At 39.2% G+C, this 23,208-nt stretch overlaps 2 protein-coding genes across 3 annotated transcripts; both read left to right on the plus strand.

The window, feature by feature from the left end:
- The first annotated feature begins 731 nt into the window (after positions 1–731).
- LOC125191882 (major allergen Pru ar 1-like) lies at positions 732–11,570 on the plus strand. Of its 2 annotated transcripts, XM_048089310.1 has the most exons (2): positions 732–1,104; positions 11,318–11,570. In XM_048089310.1, the coding sequence occupies exons 1-2, from the start codon at positions 732–734 to the stop codon at positions 11,419–11,421; spliced, it is 477 nt and encodes a 158-aa protein (XP_047945267.1). In that variant the 3' UTR covers positions 11,422–11,570. The 2 variants fall into 2 exon arrangements, with proteins under 2 accessions (XP_047945267.1, XP_047945266.1); XM_048089309.1 differs by lacking the exon at positions 732–1,104 and having other exon boundaries at positions 10,876–11,570.
- LOC125191883 (major allergen Pru ar 1-like) lies at positions 5,291–6,043 on the plus strand. Its single transcript, XM_048089311.1, has one exon. It carries the CDS (start codon positions 5,347–5,349, stop codon positions 5,821–5,823), a length of 477 nt encoding a protein of 158 aa, XP_047945268.1. The 5' UTR covers positions 5,291–5,346; the 3' UTR covers positions 5,824–6,043.
- Positions 11,571–23,208: the final 11,638 nt, after the last annotated feature.

Genomic DNA, 23,208 nt, shown 5'->3' on the forward strand with positions numbered 1-23,208 from the left:
ACCATTCTCCTTCTCTCTCTTATTTTACCATATAATTCTTCTCACTCCCTCTTATTTTATCAATTTTGTCTTAGTTCCATTGCACCTATTTTATGAGACAGAGGGAGTAAAAATTTTTGTACCTGTGTAACTGAAAATGTAGTGATTAAATTATAATTTATGTACTCTCTCGTCTCATATCGTCCCATAGTAAATGTCACACTTGGGAGATCGCACGAGATTTTGGGAGATGTTTTTTTTTTGTTAAGTGGTGAGAGAAAATATAATTTTATAATTGATGTAAGAGAGAACTTTTCTAAAAGAGGAAATATAACATCTTTTGTAGAACAAACTAAAAAGAAAAATGTAACATCTACTATAGGACGTAGGGAGTAGTATCTTTTAATGTTGAAAACAAAAATCATGGAAATTTATAGGTGAAATTAAAATGAAAACAACGAAGATGAAATATTCTACTGTAACTTGCGAAGGCTGGTCAATATTGGAACGCCAAACACACCACTCTCCACCAGAAAGAAGAGTGGACTTTGTTATCAACAATTATGGCTACACACACAAGCCCACATTTTCTACAGTTAACAACTGAACCTTCGATTTTATGCTATAAATAGGGAGCTCGGATTCTCACATTTTCCCATCTCACTTAGCCACATTTACAACCATATTATACTCTCACACAAATCTTCCTACTTAATTACAACTACATTTTTCTCATTTTACTTCAACCAATCATGGGTGCCATCACTTACGACATTGAGATCCCTTCCTCCATCTCGGCAGCAAAGCTTTTTAAGGCCGTGGTGCTCGATGTTGACACCCTCGTCCCCAAGATCATGCCTCAGGCAATCAAGAACGTCGAGATCTTGGAAGGGGATGGTGGCGTTGGGACTATCAAGCTTATCCATTTTGGCGAAGGGAGTCAATACAAGAGCGTGAAGCACCGTGTGGATGCTATCGATAAAGAGAACTTGACCCACAGTTACAGCATAATTGATGGTGATGTTCTTGGAGGAGTTATTGAATCCATTACATATCATGTGAAGATCGTTCCAACTGAAGATGGAGGGAGCATTTGTAAGAACAGAAGCATCTACAACACAAAGGGTGATGCCGCAGAGCCCCACTATCTCCATGCAGTATTTGAACTTCTGGGCTGGTAATGGTTTTGTCATCATGTCTGCTGCGTTGTGTTCAGTGGATATCTTCAACATCCTGACCTCCCCCTTTTGCACCTCGTCTCTCACAAAATGAAGCTTCACGTCTAAATGTTTACTTCTCTCGTGAAAAACCTGATGCTTGGCTAGAGCCAAAGCGCTACTGCTGTCGCAGAAGATGTCTACCCTACTCTGCTTCTCACCAAAATCTTCCAAGATGCCTTTGATCCATTTAGCTTCCTTAACTGCTTTTGTAGTAGCAATATACTCGGCTTTTGTTGTGGATAGAGCTACTACACGTTGCACGTTGCAGACCGGACTTCCAACTTACTCCAGTTCCAAACAAATTGAAAACATAACCTGTTTGGGATCTTCGATTGTGTCTGTTTGAGGCAGTCCGAATCACAAAAGCCAATAAAAGCTCCACCTTGCTGATCATCCCTTGCTCCGTAGACCAAACCATACTTGAATGCACCATTAAGATATCTGATAAGCCATAAACCGACTAGTGACACTAATAGCTTGTGCCAAATCCGGCCTAGTACACAACATGGTGTACATTATGCTGCCTATGATATTTGCAGGGAATCCTACTTAACTCCTCTCTTACTGCATCACTTTTAGGCCTTTGATCCATGCTGAGAGTGAAATGTGAGGCTAAGGGAGTACTTACTTCCTTTGACTCATTCATCTGATATTTCAAAAGCAACTTCTGAACATAATCAGATTGAACCAGCCTCAACTCTCTCTGGCTTCTATTTCTGATTATATCCATCCCAAGTATTCTTCTTGCCTCCCCCAAATCTTTCATCTCAAACTTTGGTTGCAATTCTAATTTCAGCTTCATCACCCCATCCCTGTCTGAAGCAACCACTAACATGTCATCTACTTACATGAGAAGAAAAGCTACAACAACTCCCCTTCTCTCCCTTATGTCATCGATGATGGATAGAAAGTATCTTCCACCACCCATATAGATGGTTTGAGCAGGTCCCCACAAATCTGAGTGGGCATAATCCATAATATGCTTGAAAGAGTGAGTGCATGTGCTATAAGGAAGTTTCTTACTCTTTCCCATAACAAAATGTTTACAAACACTTGGCCTTGTTGGGCTAACAACCTGGATAACACCTTTCTTGATCAGCTCTTTCATACCAGTCTCACCAATGTGCCCAAGCCTCCTATGTCATTTCTCAAATCTTGCCTTCTCTACAACATTTAAAGAGCCAACAACAGCTTCTGTGCATTCAGGTAGTAGAGGCTATTCTTTCTCTTAGCCCTCATCACATCAATACCATCCTTTGACACTACCATTTTCCCTTTTCAGAAATAATCTTGAAGCCTTTAAATTTCAGAATCCCAACTGATATAAGGGTTCCTTTTAATGTCAGGCATGTACCTGACCTTGGTGATAATCTTGATTGCTCCAGTGTCTGTCTTTAGCTTGATGTCTCCAATTCCTTTTGACAACACATACTTGATCATTCCCGAGCATGACAGAACCAGTCGCCTCCTGAAAATCTTCAAACCACTCTCTACATGAACAAATATGAAAACTACATCCGGAATCCATGATCAAAGCCCTCTCTATTTCCTTGCAAAACACATTCAAGACTTGTGCTGGTTCTGCTTCGAGAGCCAAATTGGATTGATTCTGGGTTCCTCCCACTGTTTCTTCTTCCAAGAAAAATAATCCTTCTTCAAATATCCAGGTTTCTTGCAATAATGACAACTTCTAGTCTCCTTTGCACCATCAATGGATGGTTTCTGTTGTGATTTGAAACCACCTGCTGCCTTCTTCTTTTCCCCTTAGCCCTTTACATTTAGAGCCTGATTGTTCCCCTCTATGGGAGCAGTAGAGGATTTCTCCAGCTCCTTCGGACGCAAAGCACACTGGACTTCTTCATAGGATATTCCAGACTCTGCATTTCGGCCAAAGAGCATGGCGTTCTTGAGGTGCTGATATGCCTTTGGAAGAGCATTAAGAAGAAGAATTGTCTTATCTTCATTGTTCATTGGACCGTCGGCATTCTCCAAATCGTTGAGGTTCTTGCTGAAATCATCGATTTGCTCCGCAAAGGACCAATCCTCAAGAATCTTATAGGAGAATAACCGCTGCTTCATGTATAGCCTATTAGCAAGAGATTTAGTCATATATAGACTTTCTAGTTTTACCCAGACTCCATAGGCCGTGGTTTCTTTCGAAACCTCACGTAAAACCTTGTCGGTCAGGTTGAGGACGATGGCACTATGAGCCTTTTTGCACATCTCTTTCTTCTTCTTTGTATCAACTTCATCGATCTCTTCTTTCCCCTGCTCCTTCGCTTCGCTTCGCTGAATCGCATCCTTGAGACCTTGCTGGATCAGAAATGCCCTCATCTTGATCTGTCAGAGACCAAAATCATTTTTAACCGAGAATTTCTCGGCCTCATATCTCTTCGTCGCCATCATTAAAAGTTCCGATTCCCGCAGACGGCGCCACTTGTTATGAATCGGCGATGGAAACATAACTCAAGAACAACAAGAAACAACACACAAGGATTTAACGTGGTTCGATCGAATGATCTACGTCCACGGGCGAAGAACAGATGTGATCCTTTATTGACGATGATTTACAGTGATTACAAAACAAGAGAGCTCAACAACTCGATTATGAATCTCACACCTCTAATCTAACTTTCCTCTCCAAAGTTAATCAAGTGAAGATACCCTAATAAAAAATGTTGAATCTTATGAGAAGAAATACACGTGAATAATGTGAGTGCAGTTGAGCTTTCACACTTATATACCGATGTGGCAGCTCATCTCCTCAGTGGTCCCAGCTCGAAGCGCGCTTCAACAAACAGTTTCCTTTCTCGAATTAGCCGTTGCACTTGAATTCCAGCGTTGATCCGGATGATCAACATCGGATGGCTCAGATGAATGGTTACTGTTTATAAAAAAATTATTAAAATAATAAAACAAAAAAAGAAATAAAAAGAAAATAAAAGAAAAAACATATTTTAATGAATATGACAACATTTTGTATGTAGATAGGAAAATTGAGAAAAATTGATACTACATCCATCCAAAAAAAAAGATTAATTTTATCATTTTGGGGTGTCCACCAAAATTAGACCAATTTTAAATATGAAGAGTGTTAAACAAATACTCCACTAACCATACACATCATTCTAAATGTGAACCATACAATCCATTAACACTACTTCACCATTTTTTCCCTCCATCTCTCTTACTTTACCGATTGCACATTAAAAATTTATAACTTTTCTTTGTTTTTTTACGGGTGTTATATTTCATAATATAATATTCCAATACCAAAGTATCTTTTAGTACTATTTTATATAGGCTATTTGTCTATCTGTATTCTAGTCAGATTTATATTTTGTGAATCAACATGTAAATTTTCAAAAATTATTTTATACTAAGATCCTTGGGAAATAGAGATCCTCAACCTCAATATATCTTCGGCAGTAAACATGCTCAAATATCATTAACTTATTTTACTCAATTTTCATTGTTGACCAATAGTAATACTTACTGCTATTTAAAGTGAAATCTGAAATCTATATTTTACTAACTTTTTCACTGTATTCTTCAAACTTGAATCGCCAAAAAGCACGAAGTATAATTGAAGACAAACGTAGTAATAAATAAGATGCAATTGGATGCACTATGGGCGTAGCATAGTTGGTAACGGAGGAGCAGATCTTGCTGCTATGTAATAGCAGTATATGACATTCTAGATGATGTTGCATATGAAGAAATGGATGAACAATTATGTGAAGTCATGCCCTCCCCATTTGAATGTATATAAAATGGTTAACGTTCTTAGCATACACAATGTAGCCAAGCTGTATTAGTATTAATTTATAACGTATGGAATCTGTACCAAACAATAATAAATTGTAACATCACAATTCATCGCACCACAAAATTGAAATTAAAGAAACAAATATGAAATTCATTGGCAACTATGCGATACCTCGTCAATATAGGAACGCCATGCGCACCAGTTTCACACTCTCGACCAAAAAGAAAGAGTAGACTTTTTTACAAGCCCACCCAATTAAGATATGCTATAAATAAGGACTTCATTTTCTCTCATTTTCCCATCTCACTGAGCCACATTTACACTGAGCCACATTTTCTCCTACTTATAACTCCTTTGCTCATATTACTTCAACCAAGCATGGGTGCCACCACTTACGACATTGAGATCCCTTCCTCCATCTCGGCCGCAAAGATTTTTAAGGCCGTGGTGCTTGATGTTGACACCCTCGTCCCCAAGATCATGCCACAGGCAATCAAGAACGTTGAGATCTTGGAAGGGGACGGTGGCGTTGGGACCATCAAGCTTATTCATTTTGGCGAAGGAAGTCAGTACAAGAGTGTCAAGCACCGTGTGGATGCGATCGACAAGGAGAATTTGACCCATAGTTACAGCATAATCGAGGGCGATGTTCTTGGAGGAGTTATTGAATCCGTTACCTATCATGTGAAGATCGTCCCAACTGAAGATGGAGGAAGCATTTGTAAGAACAGAAGCATCTATAACACAAAGGGTGATGCTGAGATTAGTGAGGAGAAGATTAAGGAAGGAAAAGAGAAGGCCATGGCTATGTTCAAGGCCATTGAAGCTTACCTCCTTGCCAGTCCAGATGCCTAAAACCTCCAATAATACACAGCTATGAGCCATGCATGCATGAAAACTGTTGTTTTGTGTGATTTTATTTCTTTGTTTCTTCAACTTTGTATTTTCCAATAACATGCATTTTTGTTGTATGCTTTTCATCAAATTAAAGTGTTTTTTTTTTCTACCAAAACTATGTCGAGTTGCCAACCAACTAACGTTATTTCTACAATTCTACTTATTGAACTGTTTCACATCATATGAGCAGCACATAGAAACAAAAAGATGATGAAAGGGACCGGAAAAGTAATGTGGAATAGATTATTTAGGGTAATGTAAATTAAGATATGCACAGCATAGCAAATACTAATAATCTCTAGGCATATCATAAACAATACATGTGAGTAATATCATCAACAGAAAATGGCAAACTACTTGAAATTTTGGCCACCAAGAATGGGTGCAGGCCTCAAACGTTAGAATAGGGAGAATATAGAATTTGTGATAATATCATTGGATTCAAAACGTATGACTATAACTTTTTTCCAAAATACACATTTCGAGGGACATGATTGCAAATTGGTAACATTTGGACCTGACTGTAAATCTTGCACCTCTTGTTGTGATAAACGTTTAACACATGGAGTGGTTGTAAATTGGGTATATGGAAAAGAAAAAATAAACCTTTAAAATTTGATCAAATTTTAGTCCATCTCGTAATTTCAAAAATCATCAATTATATCATAACATTGACATTTTTCTTAATTTTCTCATAGTCAATGATTTTGGGGAGATTATATATGCTTTTGGCAAACGAGAAATATCACTTGAACAAAATATTCGGCTATTTAAACATGCCATTTAGTAAAATTAGTCTAATATGTTGATACGCTTGGATTTTGCACCATTTTAAGGCCATTATTTGGTCCGTTTTTTATGTCAAAGTCACTCTACACGTCCATTATTTTCATATTTTGTCTATTTTGGTATTTTGATGTGTTTTGTGAGAAATGTGCATAATTGAGCCGAAAAAGGGAGCCAAAACGCGAAGTCTAGAAATCTGAGTCGACGGCGCCCGGCGGGCAGAGCAATGCAGAGAAGATACACTTGGAAGAGAAGTCTCGCCCGGCGACCGCCGGAAGCCATGCGGCGGTCCGCCGCCGGAAAAAACAGACTCTCTGGACTCCAACGCGGCGACCCACCGGAGAAAGGCGGCGAATCCGAGATGCCCTAGATTTGCTCCAAGATTTACCATATTTTGAAGATCTTTTCCTTCTACAAGAAGGAATGGCTTTCCCCTATAAATTAGACCCCAAGCTTCATTAAAAAGAGAGAGCTTCTAATTGCAAAATAATTCGTAGAGATCAAAAGGTAGAGTACTTCATTTGTGCAAGGAGTTGGAGAAGGATTTCAAGAACATCAAGAACGACAAGGATTCAACCTACAGGTTTTATTTGGTTTAGTTTTATGTTCTAATTGTCTTCCCTTCAATCTATGTGTTTAGCTTATTTCATTATATGTAACTAAACTCATAGGATTCTAGGGATGTGTTAGTAACGACTTTGGTTATACAATTCATTTTTCTATTTAATATCCGTTTTGTTTTTACTTTGTTTCTTCCATAAGTAATTCTGATGCTGCATGATTGAGTGACACAATCGTGTATGATTTAATATAGCTTGCTTCATAACTGTGAGAGAGTTCTAGCGAGTTAGATCTGAAGGAACTGGCAGCGGAAGCGTTGCCTCAAATTATCATAATTTAATAATTATTAATCGAACAAATAAATCACATAATAATGAGATCTATTTAGCATATTGTTTAGACAAAATCTATTCGCGTAATTCTCACATGTATCATGATCATAACTTGAATTAATCATGCTTTAAGAATATTGAAACCTAAAACATGCTTTTCTACGGAGCATAAATAATACCTAATTAATTCTCCAAAGAATTGATGATGGCTAGGGACTTCTCCACGTGATGCTTTGAATATTAGACCACGGATCTTCTCTCTGGTTCCCGAACTGTACTCCAATATCAGTGTGCTGATCTCACCGGAATACTAGGACTTAAATAAAGAAGACAGAAGAAATCCTACTCCTAAGAGGAGAGAAATTCGAACTCCTCTATGTAGAGGGGAGACGAAAATTTTGGGTAATAATAATTATGATTTCTGTCTCCTTTATTCTCCTATTTATATTAAGTTCTTTTTGGGCCCAGACAGGGATCTATGAAAGGTTTTGGATATGGGCTCATCCAATTTACTTTTTACTAATTAAATTGAACCCACAATTTAATATAAGCTTTAATTGGAATATTACGAGCAGCCACTATAGAAGTAATATTGAACTCTCCCCATCCAAATCCGAAATTATAAGTAATCCGCGTTTCCGTTTTAACTTGCATTTCCCGCGCTTAAGATAAAAAATGTCTATTAATTAATTCATGTCTGCTATGTACTTAATTAATTAACTTCTTATTAATTCCAAGAGTGGACTTAGCATGAAACACTTATTTATTATTCATAGAGTAATCACAGTCCAACTAGCTAGGTTGCGAATAATAAAACCTTGTTTCGCGCTCTTCTTGAGGACATTATCAAACGAGTCTCACCTCGCGCACGATTCAATATAATAGCAATCCTAGCACCGCTACATATTAATCACCACTACCCAATATATTAGGATTATTGGGTTACGAAAAATCCGCACCATTTGATAAGTCAAAGTAATGCATAATCAATACCGTATGCTCAATGCTAACCTACATTGATTAAGAAAAAAATATTTATCAAGACCTCGCCTTTCAGTAGATAGCCCAAGGAGTCAAGGACAAGTCTTGCTGTTAGATCCGTTCAGTGCTATACCACACTAATGTCATCTTATTTCAGTAAGGCTTAGAAATATGCGGACTGACATTGCAACCTTTCACGATGGATAGTCTAATTCCATCTAGGTTGTGAAATTCTTCTTTTTCTTTGTTTAGGACTGACCGTGTTACCTTAAAGTGGACACCGCTCACAACCGGTCTACTAAAACAAAGACTTAGACTTTGTTAAGTTAACTTATACATTTAAACATGCATTAACATCCATTAAATGTAAAACATAACAACATTATGACAAAAATAATCTGTTTTATTCCTTGAAAAATAAAATAAGAGTTTTACAGTATTCAATCACTCGAAACGTGATTTCTAGTATACAAACTCTAACAAGATCCACTTAGTAGACGCTACGGTTAGCTTCCCCTAAAACGACATTGTTAATTGAGAGTGAGGACTTTTCAAGGGTCTTAGGAGCTATTTGGAGTTACGTGTTAGGATTGACAACCCTAATCTTGTAATCAACGTTTGCATCGCATGAGCATAAGCTAGGTGACTCGTCCTATCAAAGTAATAACTGTGCTAGGGTATTGTAGTTTGGAATTTGTATAACCATAACTGTGAACGCACATCCATGGAATTCCCTTATCTCTATCGATTGTCTCTGTATTTTATTTGCATCTAGTTGTTAATTGCTTTTAATTGTTTTTAGCTTTCAAAAGTTTTCAAAATTCTCTTGTTCTTCCAGATAGTAATTGAGTCTTAGTAGGAGATAGACACTTTGTGTTTGCCTTCCCCGTGTTCGATATCCCGGTACTGACCTTTAGCTATACTATATATACTCTGTATACTTGCAAGTTTATTTAGTGCTAATAAAAAGTGCATCATAATTTTTACACATGTACACATTACGTTGATAAATTTATAAACTGATAATTTTTTATTTTTTTTTCCTGTGGGGCAATTGAGAAAAATATCAAAGTTATGATATAATTGACCAATTTAAAATACTACGGGATAGACAAGAATTTAACCAATTATTATTATTTTTTTGGGGGGCTTTCTTTCCCTTGTAAATTCAATCGAATTTGTAATTTAAATTAAAGAGCTAGAGATTGTTTGGAGAAAAATATCAAAGTTATGATATAATTGACCAATTTAAAATATTATGGGATAGACAAGAATTTAACCAATTATTATTATTTTTTCGGGGGGCTTTCTTTCCCTTGTAAATTCAATCGAATTTGTAATTTAAATTAAAGAGCTAGAGATTGTTTGAAAAAAAGTACATGAACAAGTATAAAAGTTGAAAACTAAAAGTAAAATAGCTGATAATATGTAGTACGGAGTAGGAACTTAAACACTTACCCCCTGTCTCCAAAAAATAGTAAATATATAGCATATTTTTATCATTTTGATCTATCACCTAAATTAATTCACTTTCATTTTTCTATCTATTTTATTTTATCAATTTCGCATTAAAATTCATACCGTTTCCCATTGTGTAATTATAAGCTGACAAAAGAAGTATATACTCCCTCCGGTTCCCATTAAATATCCTCTATTGACCGGTGCAAGTTTTAAAAAATTGTTTACCTTTGTGAAGGAAAATGGATAAAACAATTTAGTGGAATGTGAGTCTTACTTTTATATAATAGTTTTATAATAAAATGTGAGTAAAAATAAGTTAGTGAAATATGAGGTCCACTACTAAAAATGATAAAAGTGAAATAGGATATTTATTGAGGATCGTTCAGTTAAGGAATTATAGGATATTTAATAGGAATCTGAGGGAGTATTAAATTTTGAAACAAAGTATTGAAAGGACTGGGTGAAAACATTTGAAAATAATTATAAAAAGTTGATATATGGCCTAAAACCTATGATAACAACCAAATCGGATGAAATGAATCATTTAAAGAAACAATAAAGTTGATGAAATTCTAGATGAAGTTGACTTGTAATCATTGTATGAAGAACTTGGCATATAATGAAGTCATGCTTCACACATTTAGTAAGTTATATACGACTTTCATTATATGCCATCATGGGTTCATAATGTAGGGAATCTGTACCAAATACAAAAAAAAAAAATTATAGTCGGTGGTGGTGGTTAATATACAGAAATCTAATAAAATAGCATGTGAAGAGTTGACCTTTTGTTCAACGAATTGGGCTGGATTCCCACACAATAAAAAATGAGAACCTTCGATTATATGCTATAAATAGGCAACTCATTCTCCCATCTAATTAAGCCATATTTACAACCATTACACATATCTTCCAACTTATAACCCCCTTTAATTTTCTCATATTACTTCAACTAATCATGGGTGCCATCACTTACGATACCGAGATCCCTTCCTCCATCTCAGCCGCAAAGATTTTTAAGGCCGCGGTGCTTGATGTCGACACCCTCGTCCCCAAGATCATGCCTCAGGCAATCAAGAATGTCGAGATCTTGGAAGGGGATGGTGGCGTTGGGACCATAAAGCTTATCCATTTTGGCGAAGGGAGTCAGTATAAGAGCGTGAAGCACCGTGTGGATGCCATCGACAAGGAGAACTTGACCCACAGTTACAGCATTGTTGAGGGCGATGTTCTTGGAGAAGCTATTGAATCCATTACTTATCATGTGAAGATAGTCCCGACTGAAGATGGAGGAAGCATTTGTAAGAAAAGAAGCATCTACAACACAAAGGGTGATGCTGAGATTAGTGAGGAGAAGATCAAGGAAGGGAAAGAGTCTGCCAGTGCTATGTTCAAGGCCATTGAGGCTTACCTCCTTGCCAATCCAGACGCCTAAACCCTACAATATTGATATTACCTTGTTTGAATACTATGCATGTTTGTTTGTGTAATTTCTAGTTTTTTTCGACTTTGACTTTTCCAATTAATAACCGGAATTATCATTGTATTCTTCTCATCAAAGGAATCTTATTATGTATTGCTCTATTCCAAAACTATGTCAAAACTGAACCATGTCTTATTGCATAACTAAAGGTCAAATAGCAATCTCAGGATTGCAATATCAAACAAATAGGATTGATGTCGCTGAAAAATTATCCAAATGAAGCAATATAAAATCAGTTGACAGAAAATATTTGGTGTTTCATTTATCTACTCTACAAAACCTTACAAAAAACAAATTATATGAAAAGAATTCAGATGTAGAATGAGAATCCTAAAAACGACTTAATATCTATTCTCTCAACGACTTATTGATTCACTTTCTTGTACTAAAAAACAATCTAGAATAATATCTATCCTTCATCTTCTTCAACGATTAATCCATGTAGAAATACATAGCGAAAATGCTGCAAATGCAAACCTGCTTAAGACAGTTAATACACAGGGTTAACGGGACGAACTCATCTCATATAGCAAAATGAAAAAATATCCCCCTAAAAATATCCCCCTAACTCTTTTTGAGCAAAAATACAAGAAAAGATTATACTTACGAGCATGAGAACTAACGCTGGTGACCATTAACATAGATGAGGGTGCGATTAAAGATCTTGTGCATCTCATATTCCATCTGTAATTCTGGACAATCATGAATGTGCAACTCCTGTAAATCAATGAGGCTCTTCATTGAAGGAAGACCCCTCAAGTTTGTACAATCATATAGGCTCAAGCTTGTTAGAGACGAGAGATTTCCAAACCATTCTGGCAATGCTTTTCCTCCAAAATTCTCCAACGCTAAACTATAAAGAGCAGTGAGATTTCCAATCGAGTCAGGCAAACTTTCCCACATTTCTGTTCCTGACAATGTTAGCTCACCAAGTGAAGATCGGCAGTTTTGCAATGTGCCATCAACTGTCGATTGAATGGCCATACTAGTCTCTTTTGACCACTCCCTACTGACTTCAATCTCCAATTTACGCAATCTGTGAAAAGGCCAACTCTTGACACTAGAAGTGGACATGAATTTAGGGACACCAACAATGCTAAGTTGTTTTAGGAAAGGTGATGCTGTCAAGCAATCAAGAAACCTAGGTAGATTCTGAAGGCTCCTTAGTTCCACCAGAGACACTTTCTTGAGCAAAGGCGCCAATGGCTCCACCACTGCCATCAGCTCTTGGCATTCCCAGATATCCAAACAACGGAGGTGTGAATCTTGCGACGCAATGAACACGAACACGAAAGAAGACAACGATATAACGTGGTTTGGCGTAAGCCTACGTCCACGGGCAAATGAAGAACTTCTTCACTAATCGATCAAAACAAGATTACAGTGTGGATCTCAAAAGCAAAACAAGAACAAAGAGATAACTAAGCTAACACAGCCATATTCTCCATCAACTATAGAACACTCTGTTTCACTCTTGTGTCTCTTCTTCTCACGGAATGAATTGAGTGAAGTAACTGCTGATCTCAGCTCTTATATGTGAGCTAACAGCCTCGGCTCCCAGGTCTTCCTCCGAGCCTCAGGTTAGTTGCAAACTAGCCGTTGCAACTAATATTTGAAACCGATCCAGCTCACTCAACCGACTTGCCCTTTTTCAATTGCTAAGATGATGATTTGTTCTACCATATACTTAACAATTCTCCACCTTGGTTGATCAAATCAGCTCTAACCATTCTCATCTGCCAAACACCCCAGATTACTGACTGCTCAATCCCACCAGCCCCAAGCAATATTTGAACTTGGGTGCTGGGAGAGCTTTGGTTAACATATCGGCCGCGTTTTCCTCCGTGCTGACCTTCTGCACCTTCACCTTCCCCTTATCTATCTCATCTCTAATGAAATGGAGCCTCACATCAATGTGCTTCGTTCTTTCATGAAAGACTTGGTGCTTCGTCAGGCATATATCACTGTTACTATCGCAAAATATGGTAACACATGCCTGCTCAAAACCAAACTCTTCTACCATTCCTTTCAGCCAATAGCTCTCCTTAACTGCCTCAGTTAAGGCAATATACTCTGCTTCAGTAGTCGAGAGGGCGACCACTGATTGTAGAGTGGACTTCCAACATATTGCAGCACCAAAAAAATTGAAGATATATCCTGTCTAAGATTTTCTGCTATCCAAATTTGAAGCGAAATCTGAATCGCAGTAACCGATCAGAGCATCTCCTTCATTGTTCTTCTTGGCTCTAAACAAAATTCCAAGCCCCTCAGTTCCCTTCAAGTACCTTAATATCCATTTAAGAGCTAGCCAATGCTCTCTTCCCGGATAAGCCATATACCTACTAACCACACTAATTGCATGAGCCACATCGGGTCTAGTACAAACCATAGAATACATAACACTGCCAACTATATTTGAATAAGGAATCCGATTCATATCCCTTTCTTCTTCAATGCTTTTGGGACACTGATCCTTGGATAGCCTGAAATGCTGAGGCATTGGTGTTGAAGTTTCCTTACTTTTCTCAATCTGGAACTTCTTTACAACCTTTCTGATATAATCTCCTTGAGATAACCACAACAACTGTCTGCTTCTGTCTCTAGCAATGTCCATTCCTAGAATTCGTTTTGCTTGACCCAAATCCTTTACTTCAAAAGCCTTTTTCAGTTCTGATTTCACCTTCTCAACCTCTGACTTCTTGGGCCCAGCCAAAAACATATCGTCCACATATAAAAGTAAATATGTGACTGATTCTGTACCCTTATTCCTCACATAAACGCAGCTGTCAAATTTGCATCTGCTGAAACCAATCTGTTCCATATGCTCGTCGAATCTGATATACCATTGCCTACTACTTTGCTTCAAGCCGTAGATGCTCTTCTTAAGCAAGCACACCTTCTGACTATGCTTCTTGTCCACAAAACCTTCCGGCTGACACATATAGATCTTCTCTTCAAGTTTCCCATGCAAGAATGCAGTCTTCACATCTAATTGATCCAACTCCCAACCATTTTGATTAACTGCAGCCATCAAGATCCTGATGGAGCTGTGCTTAACTACTGGGGAATACACCTCATTATAATCAACTCCCTCTAGCTGGTTAAAGCCTCTAGCTACGAGCCTTGCCTTGAATCTAATTTTTGATCCAGCTGTTGTAGTCTCCACCTTCTTCTTGAAAACCCATTTGCAAGTTATAGCTTTCTGATCACTTGGTGCATCTACTAGTATCCAGGTGCCAATTTTGACCAGAGACTCCATCTCCTCATTCATAGCAATCAGCCACTGCACTTTTTCGTTGCTCAACATAGCTTCTTTGTAATTTGCTGGCTCTGTGTACTCAATATTCTCTGCCACACAAAGAGCAAATAATATGTATTCAGAATCACTATACTTTGAAGACGGTTTGGGAATTCTCCTTGCCCTATCTCTGACCAACACATAATCATTAGTTGTTGTATTACTGGTCCCAGCTTCAGTCTCCATGTTGGCTGCATTATCAGGCAGATCTTCTAGTCCCTCATCAACTTCCTGTGAGATTTCATTCTCACTTGAGATCATATCCTCTCTAAGCTCCACCTGAACACTTGTATCAGCAGTAATGCTACTGGATTTTTCTTTCTGTTTCTCAAGGAAAGACATTCTTGTTTCTTCAAAAATAACATCCCAGCTAATTAACAACTTCTGATTTCCTGGCTCCAAGCACCACAGTCTGAAACCCTTCACCCCCTTGGGATAGCCCAACATTACACACCTAAGTGCCCTTGGTTCCAGCTTGCTCTGCCTCACATGGGCATATGCCATGCAACCAAAAGGTCTGAGAGTTGAATAGTCTCCAGCCTTCCCATACCATTTGGAGTCTGGTGTCTCATGTTCCACAGCTGAAGATGGACTCTTGTTTATCAATTTGGCTGCTGTAACTGCTGCTTCTCCCCAGAAAGACGTTGGCATTCTTGAGCTGAACAACATGCATCTAACTCTTTCCAAAATCGTTTTGTTCATCCTTTCTGCCACGCCATTTTGTTGTGGATTGCTTGGCACTGTCTTGTGCCTTTTGATGCCTCTATCTTTACAGAACTCTTCAAATTCCTTATTGAGAAACTCTAACCCGTTGTCGGTCCTCAAGCATCTCAATGATCTACCCTTTTCCTTCTCAACATCCTTACACCATTGCTTAAAATTAATGAAGGCATCTGATTTTTCTTTTAAAACGTAAATCCACAGCTTTCTGGAATAGTCATCTATTATAGATAGAAAATACCTTGCACCTCCCGTTGTAGATGGCTTTGCTGGTCCCAGAGATCCGCATGAGCATAATCCAATGGTGAGCTTGAAACATGTTTTCCTTTAGGAAATGGTAACTTCTTACTTTTTTCCCAATATGCATTCCTCACATGTTTGCATCTGTTCCTGGCCATCTGTAACAGCTATCAGCCCCTTCTTTGCTAGCTCTTTGATGCCACTTTCACTGGCCATCTGTAACAGTTATCAGCCCCTTCTTTGCTAGCTCTTTGATGCCACTTTCACTGAGGTGCCCAAGCCTGATGTGCCATTGCTTCATGCTCATAGCTTGTACCACATTTATTGACCCATTAACTGCCTTTGCTGTCAGGTAGTACAAGTTGTTACTTCTAAGTGCAATCATAACAACTCTGCTCTCTTTAGATATCTTCATAGCTCCACTGCCTGAACTTGATGTATAGCCTTTCTTCTCCAACATACAAAGAGAAATAAGGTTTCTCTTGACCTCTGGGATGTATCTCACACCAGTCAACACTTTAATGCTCCCATCATCCAGCTTAAGGTTTACACTCCCAACTCCTCTGATTTTGCAAACCTCATTGTTGCCTAGAAGAACTGATCCTTCTCCCTCTGCCAGTTCTTGATACCACTCCTTCACCGGGCAAACATGAAAGCTACAACCCAAATCAACAATCCAAGAACTCCTATCATCCCCCTCCATCACATTTAGGATTTCAGGAACATCAGTGGCCTCCACACAATCAATTGTGTGTGATTCCTTTTCTTCCTTAGCTTGTTTTTTCTTCCATGAGAAACAATTTTTCTTGAGATGGCCCGGCTTCTTGCAATAGTGACAAGACCGAGTCTTCTTCTCCTTTGATTCATTCCCAGTCTTGGCTGACTAGTCTTGGCTGACTGTTGATTAGGCTTTTGGAATCCATCCTTTTGCTTGAAAGGCTTTTTCCCCTTTGAGAATTTGACATTCAAAACCTCCGCATTCTAATCAGCAGAACCCCCATTTCTGATTTAGGCACTGCAACTCCTTGCATTTCAAAGCTGACTGCACTTCTTCGAGAGAAATTGTAGCCACTCTAACATAAAGCATGACGTCCTTCAATTGATCATACGTTCTTGGCAACGCATTGAGGAGGATGATCGCTTTGTCCTCGTCATTCAACTTGACATCAATATTCTCAAGATCATCGATGATCTTGTTAAATTCCTCCAACTGCTCACCGATCCCCTTTTCCTCCACAAACTGGTAAGAATACAACCTTTGTTTCATGTAAAACCTGTTTGCGAGAGACTTCGTCATGTAGATCAATTCAAGCTTCGTCCATACACCCGCAGCGGTGGTCTGCTTGGCTACTTCGCGCAGCACTTTGTCTCCCAAATTGAGAATTATTGCGCTGTGAGCGCGCTCCGCAATCTATACTCTCTTGGCCTTCTCCTTCGGATCTTCGATTTCCCCTTTCGGATCTGCTTCGTGTTTGAGCGCATCGCCTTTGAGTGCATCGGCTAATCCGTGCTGCACCAACATCGCACGCATCTTGAGCCTCCATAGCCCAAAATCGTTCTTCCCAGAGAACTTTTCCGCCTCAAATCGTGAAATCGCCATCGGTCGCAGAACTGTCTCTTTCTTGGTCTCTCAATTCTCACAGACGGCGCCACGTTGTGAATCTTGCGACGCAATGAACACGAACACGAAAGAAGACAACGATATAGCGTGGTTCGGCGTAAGCCTACGTCCACGGGCAAATGAGGAACTTCTTCACTAATCGATCAAAACACGATTACAGTGTGGATCTCAAAAGCAAAACAAGAACAAAGAGATAACTAAGCTAACACAGCCATATTCTCCATCAACTATAGAACACTCTGTTTCACTCTTGTGTCTCTTCTTCTCACGGAATGAATTGAGTGAAGTAACTGCTGATCTCAGCTCTTATATGTGAGCTAACAGCCTCGGCTCCCAAGTCTACCTCCGAACCTCAGGTCAGTTGCAAACTAGCCGTTGCAACTAATATTTGAAACCGATCCAGCTCACTCAACCGACTTGCCCTTTTTCAATTGCTAAGATGATGATTTGTTCTACCATATACTTAACAGGAGGGAAGTTAAATTCCCCCCACCACTTGGGTTCCCTATAGACTTCAGATTTCGACAGCCTCTAATAGTAATCTGCTCCAGAGACCATCTGGTAATTCTCCCAACTTGAAGCAATGCCTTATTGTTATGACAAATGAGAAAATTGTGAATCGAGAAACAAAAGAACGTAAATAGAGACAGAATTTACGTGGTTCACCAACGTTGTGTTGGCTACGTCCACGGGCAAGAACGGAGAACCAATTGTATTATGACTGCGGTTTTCAGATACAGATTGTATCTGTCAGATCACAGAATTATGAATTATGTGCTCTACTCCCATACATATAGACACATAAGAGACAGACTGGGCCTAGGAAACATAATCCTATCCCAATTAGGAAACCTAATCCTATACAAATTCAAGGCACACTAACAAATCTTCACCTTGACTTGAATTCTCCCTTGCAGACGCATCATCATTACACCAGACGAACAAACTTCTCCATTCTTGCCTCAGATTTGCCCTCCACGGGCAACTAACAGCTCATGACATTAAGCAAGTTGACTCAACTTATTTTAACACAAGTGATACCGGCAAGTGTACGAGGCTAGTGTAGCAATTAGCAAGCAAGAGTATCGTGTCCCACAGAGACAAATTCGTATCAACTTAACTACCACGAACAAACGTTGACTACTATCTAGAGAATCGGGAAAGGTTTGGTTGTTTTCTAACACTACGAAAAGCATATAATGAGCAAATAAACAAATAAAATCTAGTAAACACGGAGTGAAAAGATAATATGGAGGAAATTGTAGAACTCAAGGATCCGATGCACAATTCCAAGCTCTTATCCAATCAAATTGTCTTACCTTTTGGTGTCTCTAGAGTTACTAAGTCGACCACAATTATAGATTAAACCCCCTCCCGAGGTGAGAAACCTGCAGATTAGGTGCTAGAATTGAAGTCCCCGTCTAATCCTAAAACCCCTAACTCCCAAAAGCTCGATTAGGTCAAAGACCTCACTTAAAACCTCAACTCTCCCGAGTTTTATTGCATTAAGGTGTGAATTATTCTTATTTCCAAATTAATTATTTCATCTCTCGATTAATCTAGTTAATCCTACACACAAGCAATTGAAAGGAATAAACTCAAGAATAATCAAATAACTTCAAGAGCAAGACAAGAACAAAATTAATTGGATAAAAACTATGAAATTAGTGCATCTTCACCAAGAATTCTACAAAAAGATGTTTAGCTACTCATGTTCTTCACAAAAACCATGTTTGAAACAAAAGATTCTATGAAATACATGGAGAAAAGATTAAGATACTCCTATGAGAATGAATCTATGGAATGGCAACTTCAATCTTCCAATTGGAAGTCTTCAATCTTCAATTCTCTCTCTCAAAGTGTTCTTTGGGGGGTGTGTATGAGTGATGGAGGCGGTGAGTGTTGAATGATATGAACCCTAGGCGTTTTTCCTTTAATCTCCCATAAAAAATCACGTTTTTGGCAAGAGAATACGCCAAAATAGCGTACCCGGCCGGGTGGAATTATAAAGAGCAAAATTTACCCGGCCGGGTGGTCATTTTCGACCACTTTCTGACCCTTTTCTCACAGAATCGTTGTACCCAGCCGGGTGAATTTATAGTGTAATAATTCACCCGGCCGCGTGAAAGTTTCTGGACAGCGCAGTGTTCTTGTAACGGCCATAACTTCTTCTACCGAACTCCGATTGAGGTGTGCAAGATACCCACGCGAAGATCTTTCGAAGACGAAGAGATTGATATGCATTAGGGGCTGATTGGACTTCAAAGTCTCCAGTAAATATTGTCTCAAACCAAGGCTACTGCACATCCACATATTTTGTACCTTTTCTACACATTCTTAATAAAATGGTCAACATACCAACATAATAGAGAAGTAGATATAAACATGTCCAATAATAGACAAAATATGATCAAATTCATACATAGCCACCCTCTAAAACCATGTAAAATCCAAGTATGTCATAAGTCTAAACAATGTTGGAACTTGTTCTGCGGGACCCGACTTGGTGAACATATCAGCAAGATTATCAGCAGTACCTACTTTCTTCACCTCAATTCTCTTCTCATCTCTTAGAAAATGATACCTCACATCAATATGCTTAGTCCTCTCATGATGGACTTGATCCTTGGCTAAACAAATAGCGCTCTGACAGTCACATAAAACAACAACTTGATCTTGATGTAAACCAAGATCACCAACTAGCCCTTGCAACCATATTCTCTCTTTAGCAGCTTCTGTCAACACCATATACTCTGCTTCAGTAGTAGACAAAGTAACTGCAGCTTGCAAAGTTGCTTTTCAACTAACAACAGAACCACTAAGAGTGAAAACATAACCGGTCATAGATCTTCTACTATCGACATCTCCAGCGTAGTCAGAATTAGAATAATCAGTCACTAAACAGTGAGTACCACCTCCATAAATGAGACCAATATCAGACGTACCTCTCAAGTAACGAAAGATCCTCTTCACAGCCTGCCAGTGCTCCTTTCCAGGATTTCCCATGAACCTGCTAACAACGCTGACAGCATGTGCTAATATCTGGCCTAGTACAGACCATGGCGTACATCAAACTCCCTACTGCATTAGAGTACGGGACTCGAGACATGTACTCCTCCTCAACTTCGGATTTCGGTGCAAGATCAGATGACAAATGAATGTTTGTGGCACTTGGAGTATCAATAGCCTTAGATGCGGACATGCTAAATCTCGACAAAATCTTCTCAACGTAGCTCTTCTATGACAGAGAAAGTTTATTCTTTTTTCTATCACTAGAAATCTCCATGCCCAAAATTTTCTTCGCAACACTCAAATCCTTCATATCAAACTCAGCACTAAGATGAGCTTTCAACTTCTGTACTTCAAACTTCGACTTCGCAGTTATGAGCATATCATCCACATATAGAACAAGATAGACCATAGAACCATCATCAGCTTTGTTGTGATACACACAACAATCATACGGATTCCTGTTGAATCCCAGCTTGATCATGTAGCTGTCAAAACTCTTATACCACTGCCTCGGAGACTGCTTTAGTCCATACAAGGACTTCTTCAACTTGCACACATAATCCTCCTTGCCCGGAACCACAAATCCCTCTGGCTGAGTTATGTAGATATCCTCCTCAAGAAATCCGTGTAGGAAAGCCGTCTTCACATCTAGTTGCTCAAGCTCCAAATCATAATGTGCAACTATCGCAAGTAACACTCTAATGGAAGAGTGTCTGACCAGTGGTGAGAAAATCTCATTATAGTCAACCCCCTCCTTCTACGTGAACCCTCTTGTAACTAGACGAGCCTTGTATCTAATGCCCTCATCTAGTGTAGTGCCTTCCTTCTTCTTGAAAATCCATTTGCAAGTGACAATATTTCTTCCCTTAGCCCGTGGAACCAATTCCCAAGTCAAGTTCTTCAAAAGTGATTCTATCTCTTCTTCCATTGCAGCGAGTAATTTGGCACGCTCACTGCGCGAAACAGCTTCCTTGTAGGTAGGTGGTTCATCTGCCGAAGGCTCATCTTCGACCTCATTGGCAACCTGCAATGTATATGCCATCATATCCTCAAAACCATACCTCAACGGAGGCTTCACATCTGTCCTCCTGGCTCTGTCAATAGCGATGCTTCTCTGACGAGCTTGTGGATGAACATCCGAACTAGAAGTATCGGCGGCTTCAGCAGTAGTGTGTTGATCTTCTCCACCTTGGAGTTGTGATTCACTCACATCGTGAGTGACTTGCAGCTCCACCTATTCATCAACACCATCCAAATCCTCTGTAGCAATAGACTTCACAATAGAGTTAAGCATAGAATTTTCATCAAACATCACGTTCCAACTGAGAATAATTCTACCCTCTGAAGATGACCAAATTCTGTACCCCTTAACTCCATCTCCATAACCAACAAATACTCCCTTCTTAGCTCTTGGATCCAATTTACCTTCACTCACATGATAGTAAACAGTACACCCAAAAACTCTCAACATAAAGTAATCTGCAGGTGAATCAGACCATACCTCGTAGGGTGTCTTGCAGTCAATGCTAGTGTGAGGTCCACAGTTGATCAGATAACAAGCCGTGTTTATTGCCTCTGCCCAAAACTTCCTAGTCAAACCGGCTTGGAAGAGCATGCATCTTGCTCTCTCCAACAACGTCTGATTCATGCGTTCTGCCACACCATTCTGCTGTGGTGTATGTCTAACGGTGTGATGGCGAACGATCCCTTCACTCCTACAGAACTCATCCAACTCAGATGAACAAAATTCCAGACCGTTATCTGTTCTTAATCGCTCTATCTTCTTCCCATTCCGGTTTTCAATTAGAGTCTTCCACTCTTTGAATTTCTTGAATGCCTCACCTTTATGTTTCATCATAAACACCCAAGTCATTCTCGAGTAGTTATCAATCATCGACATAAAATACTTGTGTCCTTCAATAGACTCAACACGTGAGGAACCCCAACAATCCATATTAATGTAGTCAAGTGTCCCCTTCGTTCGATGAACACCCTTCTTTGGAAACTTGCTGCGATGAAGCTTCCCCAACACACAGTGTTCGCAGAAATCAAGTTTCTGCACCTTATGGCCGGAAAGAAAATCACGATTTGACATGATTCTCATGCCATGTTCTCCCATATGACCGAACCTCATATGCCACAGCTTGGTCATATCCTTGGTTGCAACCTCGGAGGATGCAGTATCAACAGAATTTGCCACGATGGAACCTCTCAGAACATACAAGGTACCCCGTTTCAAAGCTGTCAAAACCACCTTCGAACCTTTCAAAATACGTATTACTCCACCTTCACCTTTGAAACTGAACCCCTTACTATCAAATGTACTCAAGGATATTAGATTCTTCGTCATCTGTGGAACATGCTAACATCGTTCAAGGTACAAAAGACCCCATCATGAGTCCTAATCCTGATTGAGCCGATGCCAACCACCTTGCAGACAACACTATTGGCCATAGTAACATTGCCTCCATCTGTCTGCTCATAAGTGTTGAAATACTCCCTGCGAGGACAGAGATGATATGACGCTCCAGAATCCAAAATTCACACATCATTATAGTGTGACTGTTCATCCGCAACCAAGGCCAATTCTTCTTCCGAATTTGTGTCATCGGCTTCTGCCACAGTCGAACCGTTAGCACCTTTCTTCTTGCCCAATTTCTTCTTTATCCTTGGACAATCAGCCTTCCAATGCGATGGTTCTTTACAATATCTGCAGATGTCATCTGGCTTAGGGCCTTTAGGACCTTTTGAACCTTTTAAGTTATGCTTCTTTAGTCCGAATTTCTTTTGTCCTTTACCCGTAACGGATAATCCTGGTGGCAGATCTTTTGCGGCTGAACTCGTTGGC

This window comes from Salvia hispanica, chromosome 6 (assembly GCF_023119035.1).
Source record: "Salvia hispanica cultivar TCC Black 2014 chromosome 6, UniMelb_Shisp_WGS_1.0, whole genome shotgun sequence".
Lineage (NCBI taxonomy): Eukaryota > Viridiplantae > Streptophyta > Magnoliopsida > Lamiales > Lamiaceae > Salvia > Salvia hispanica.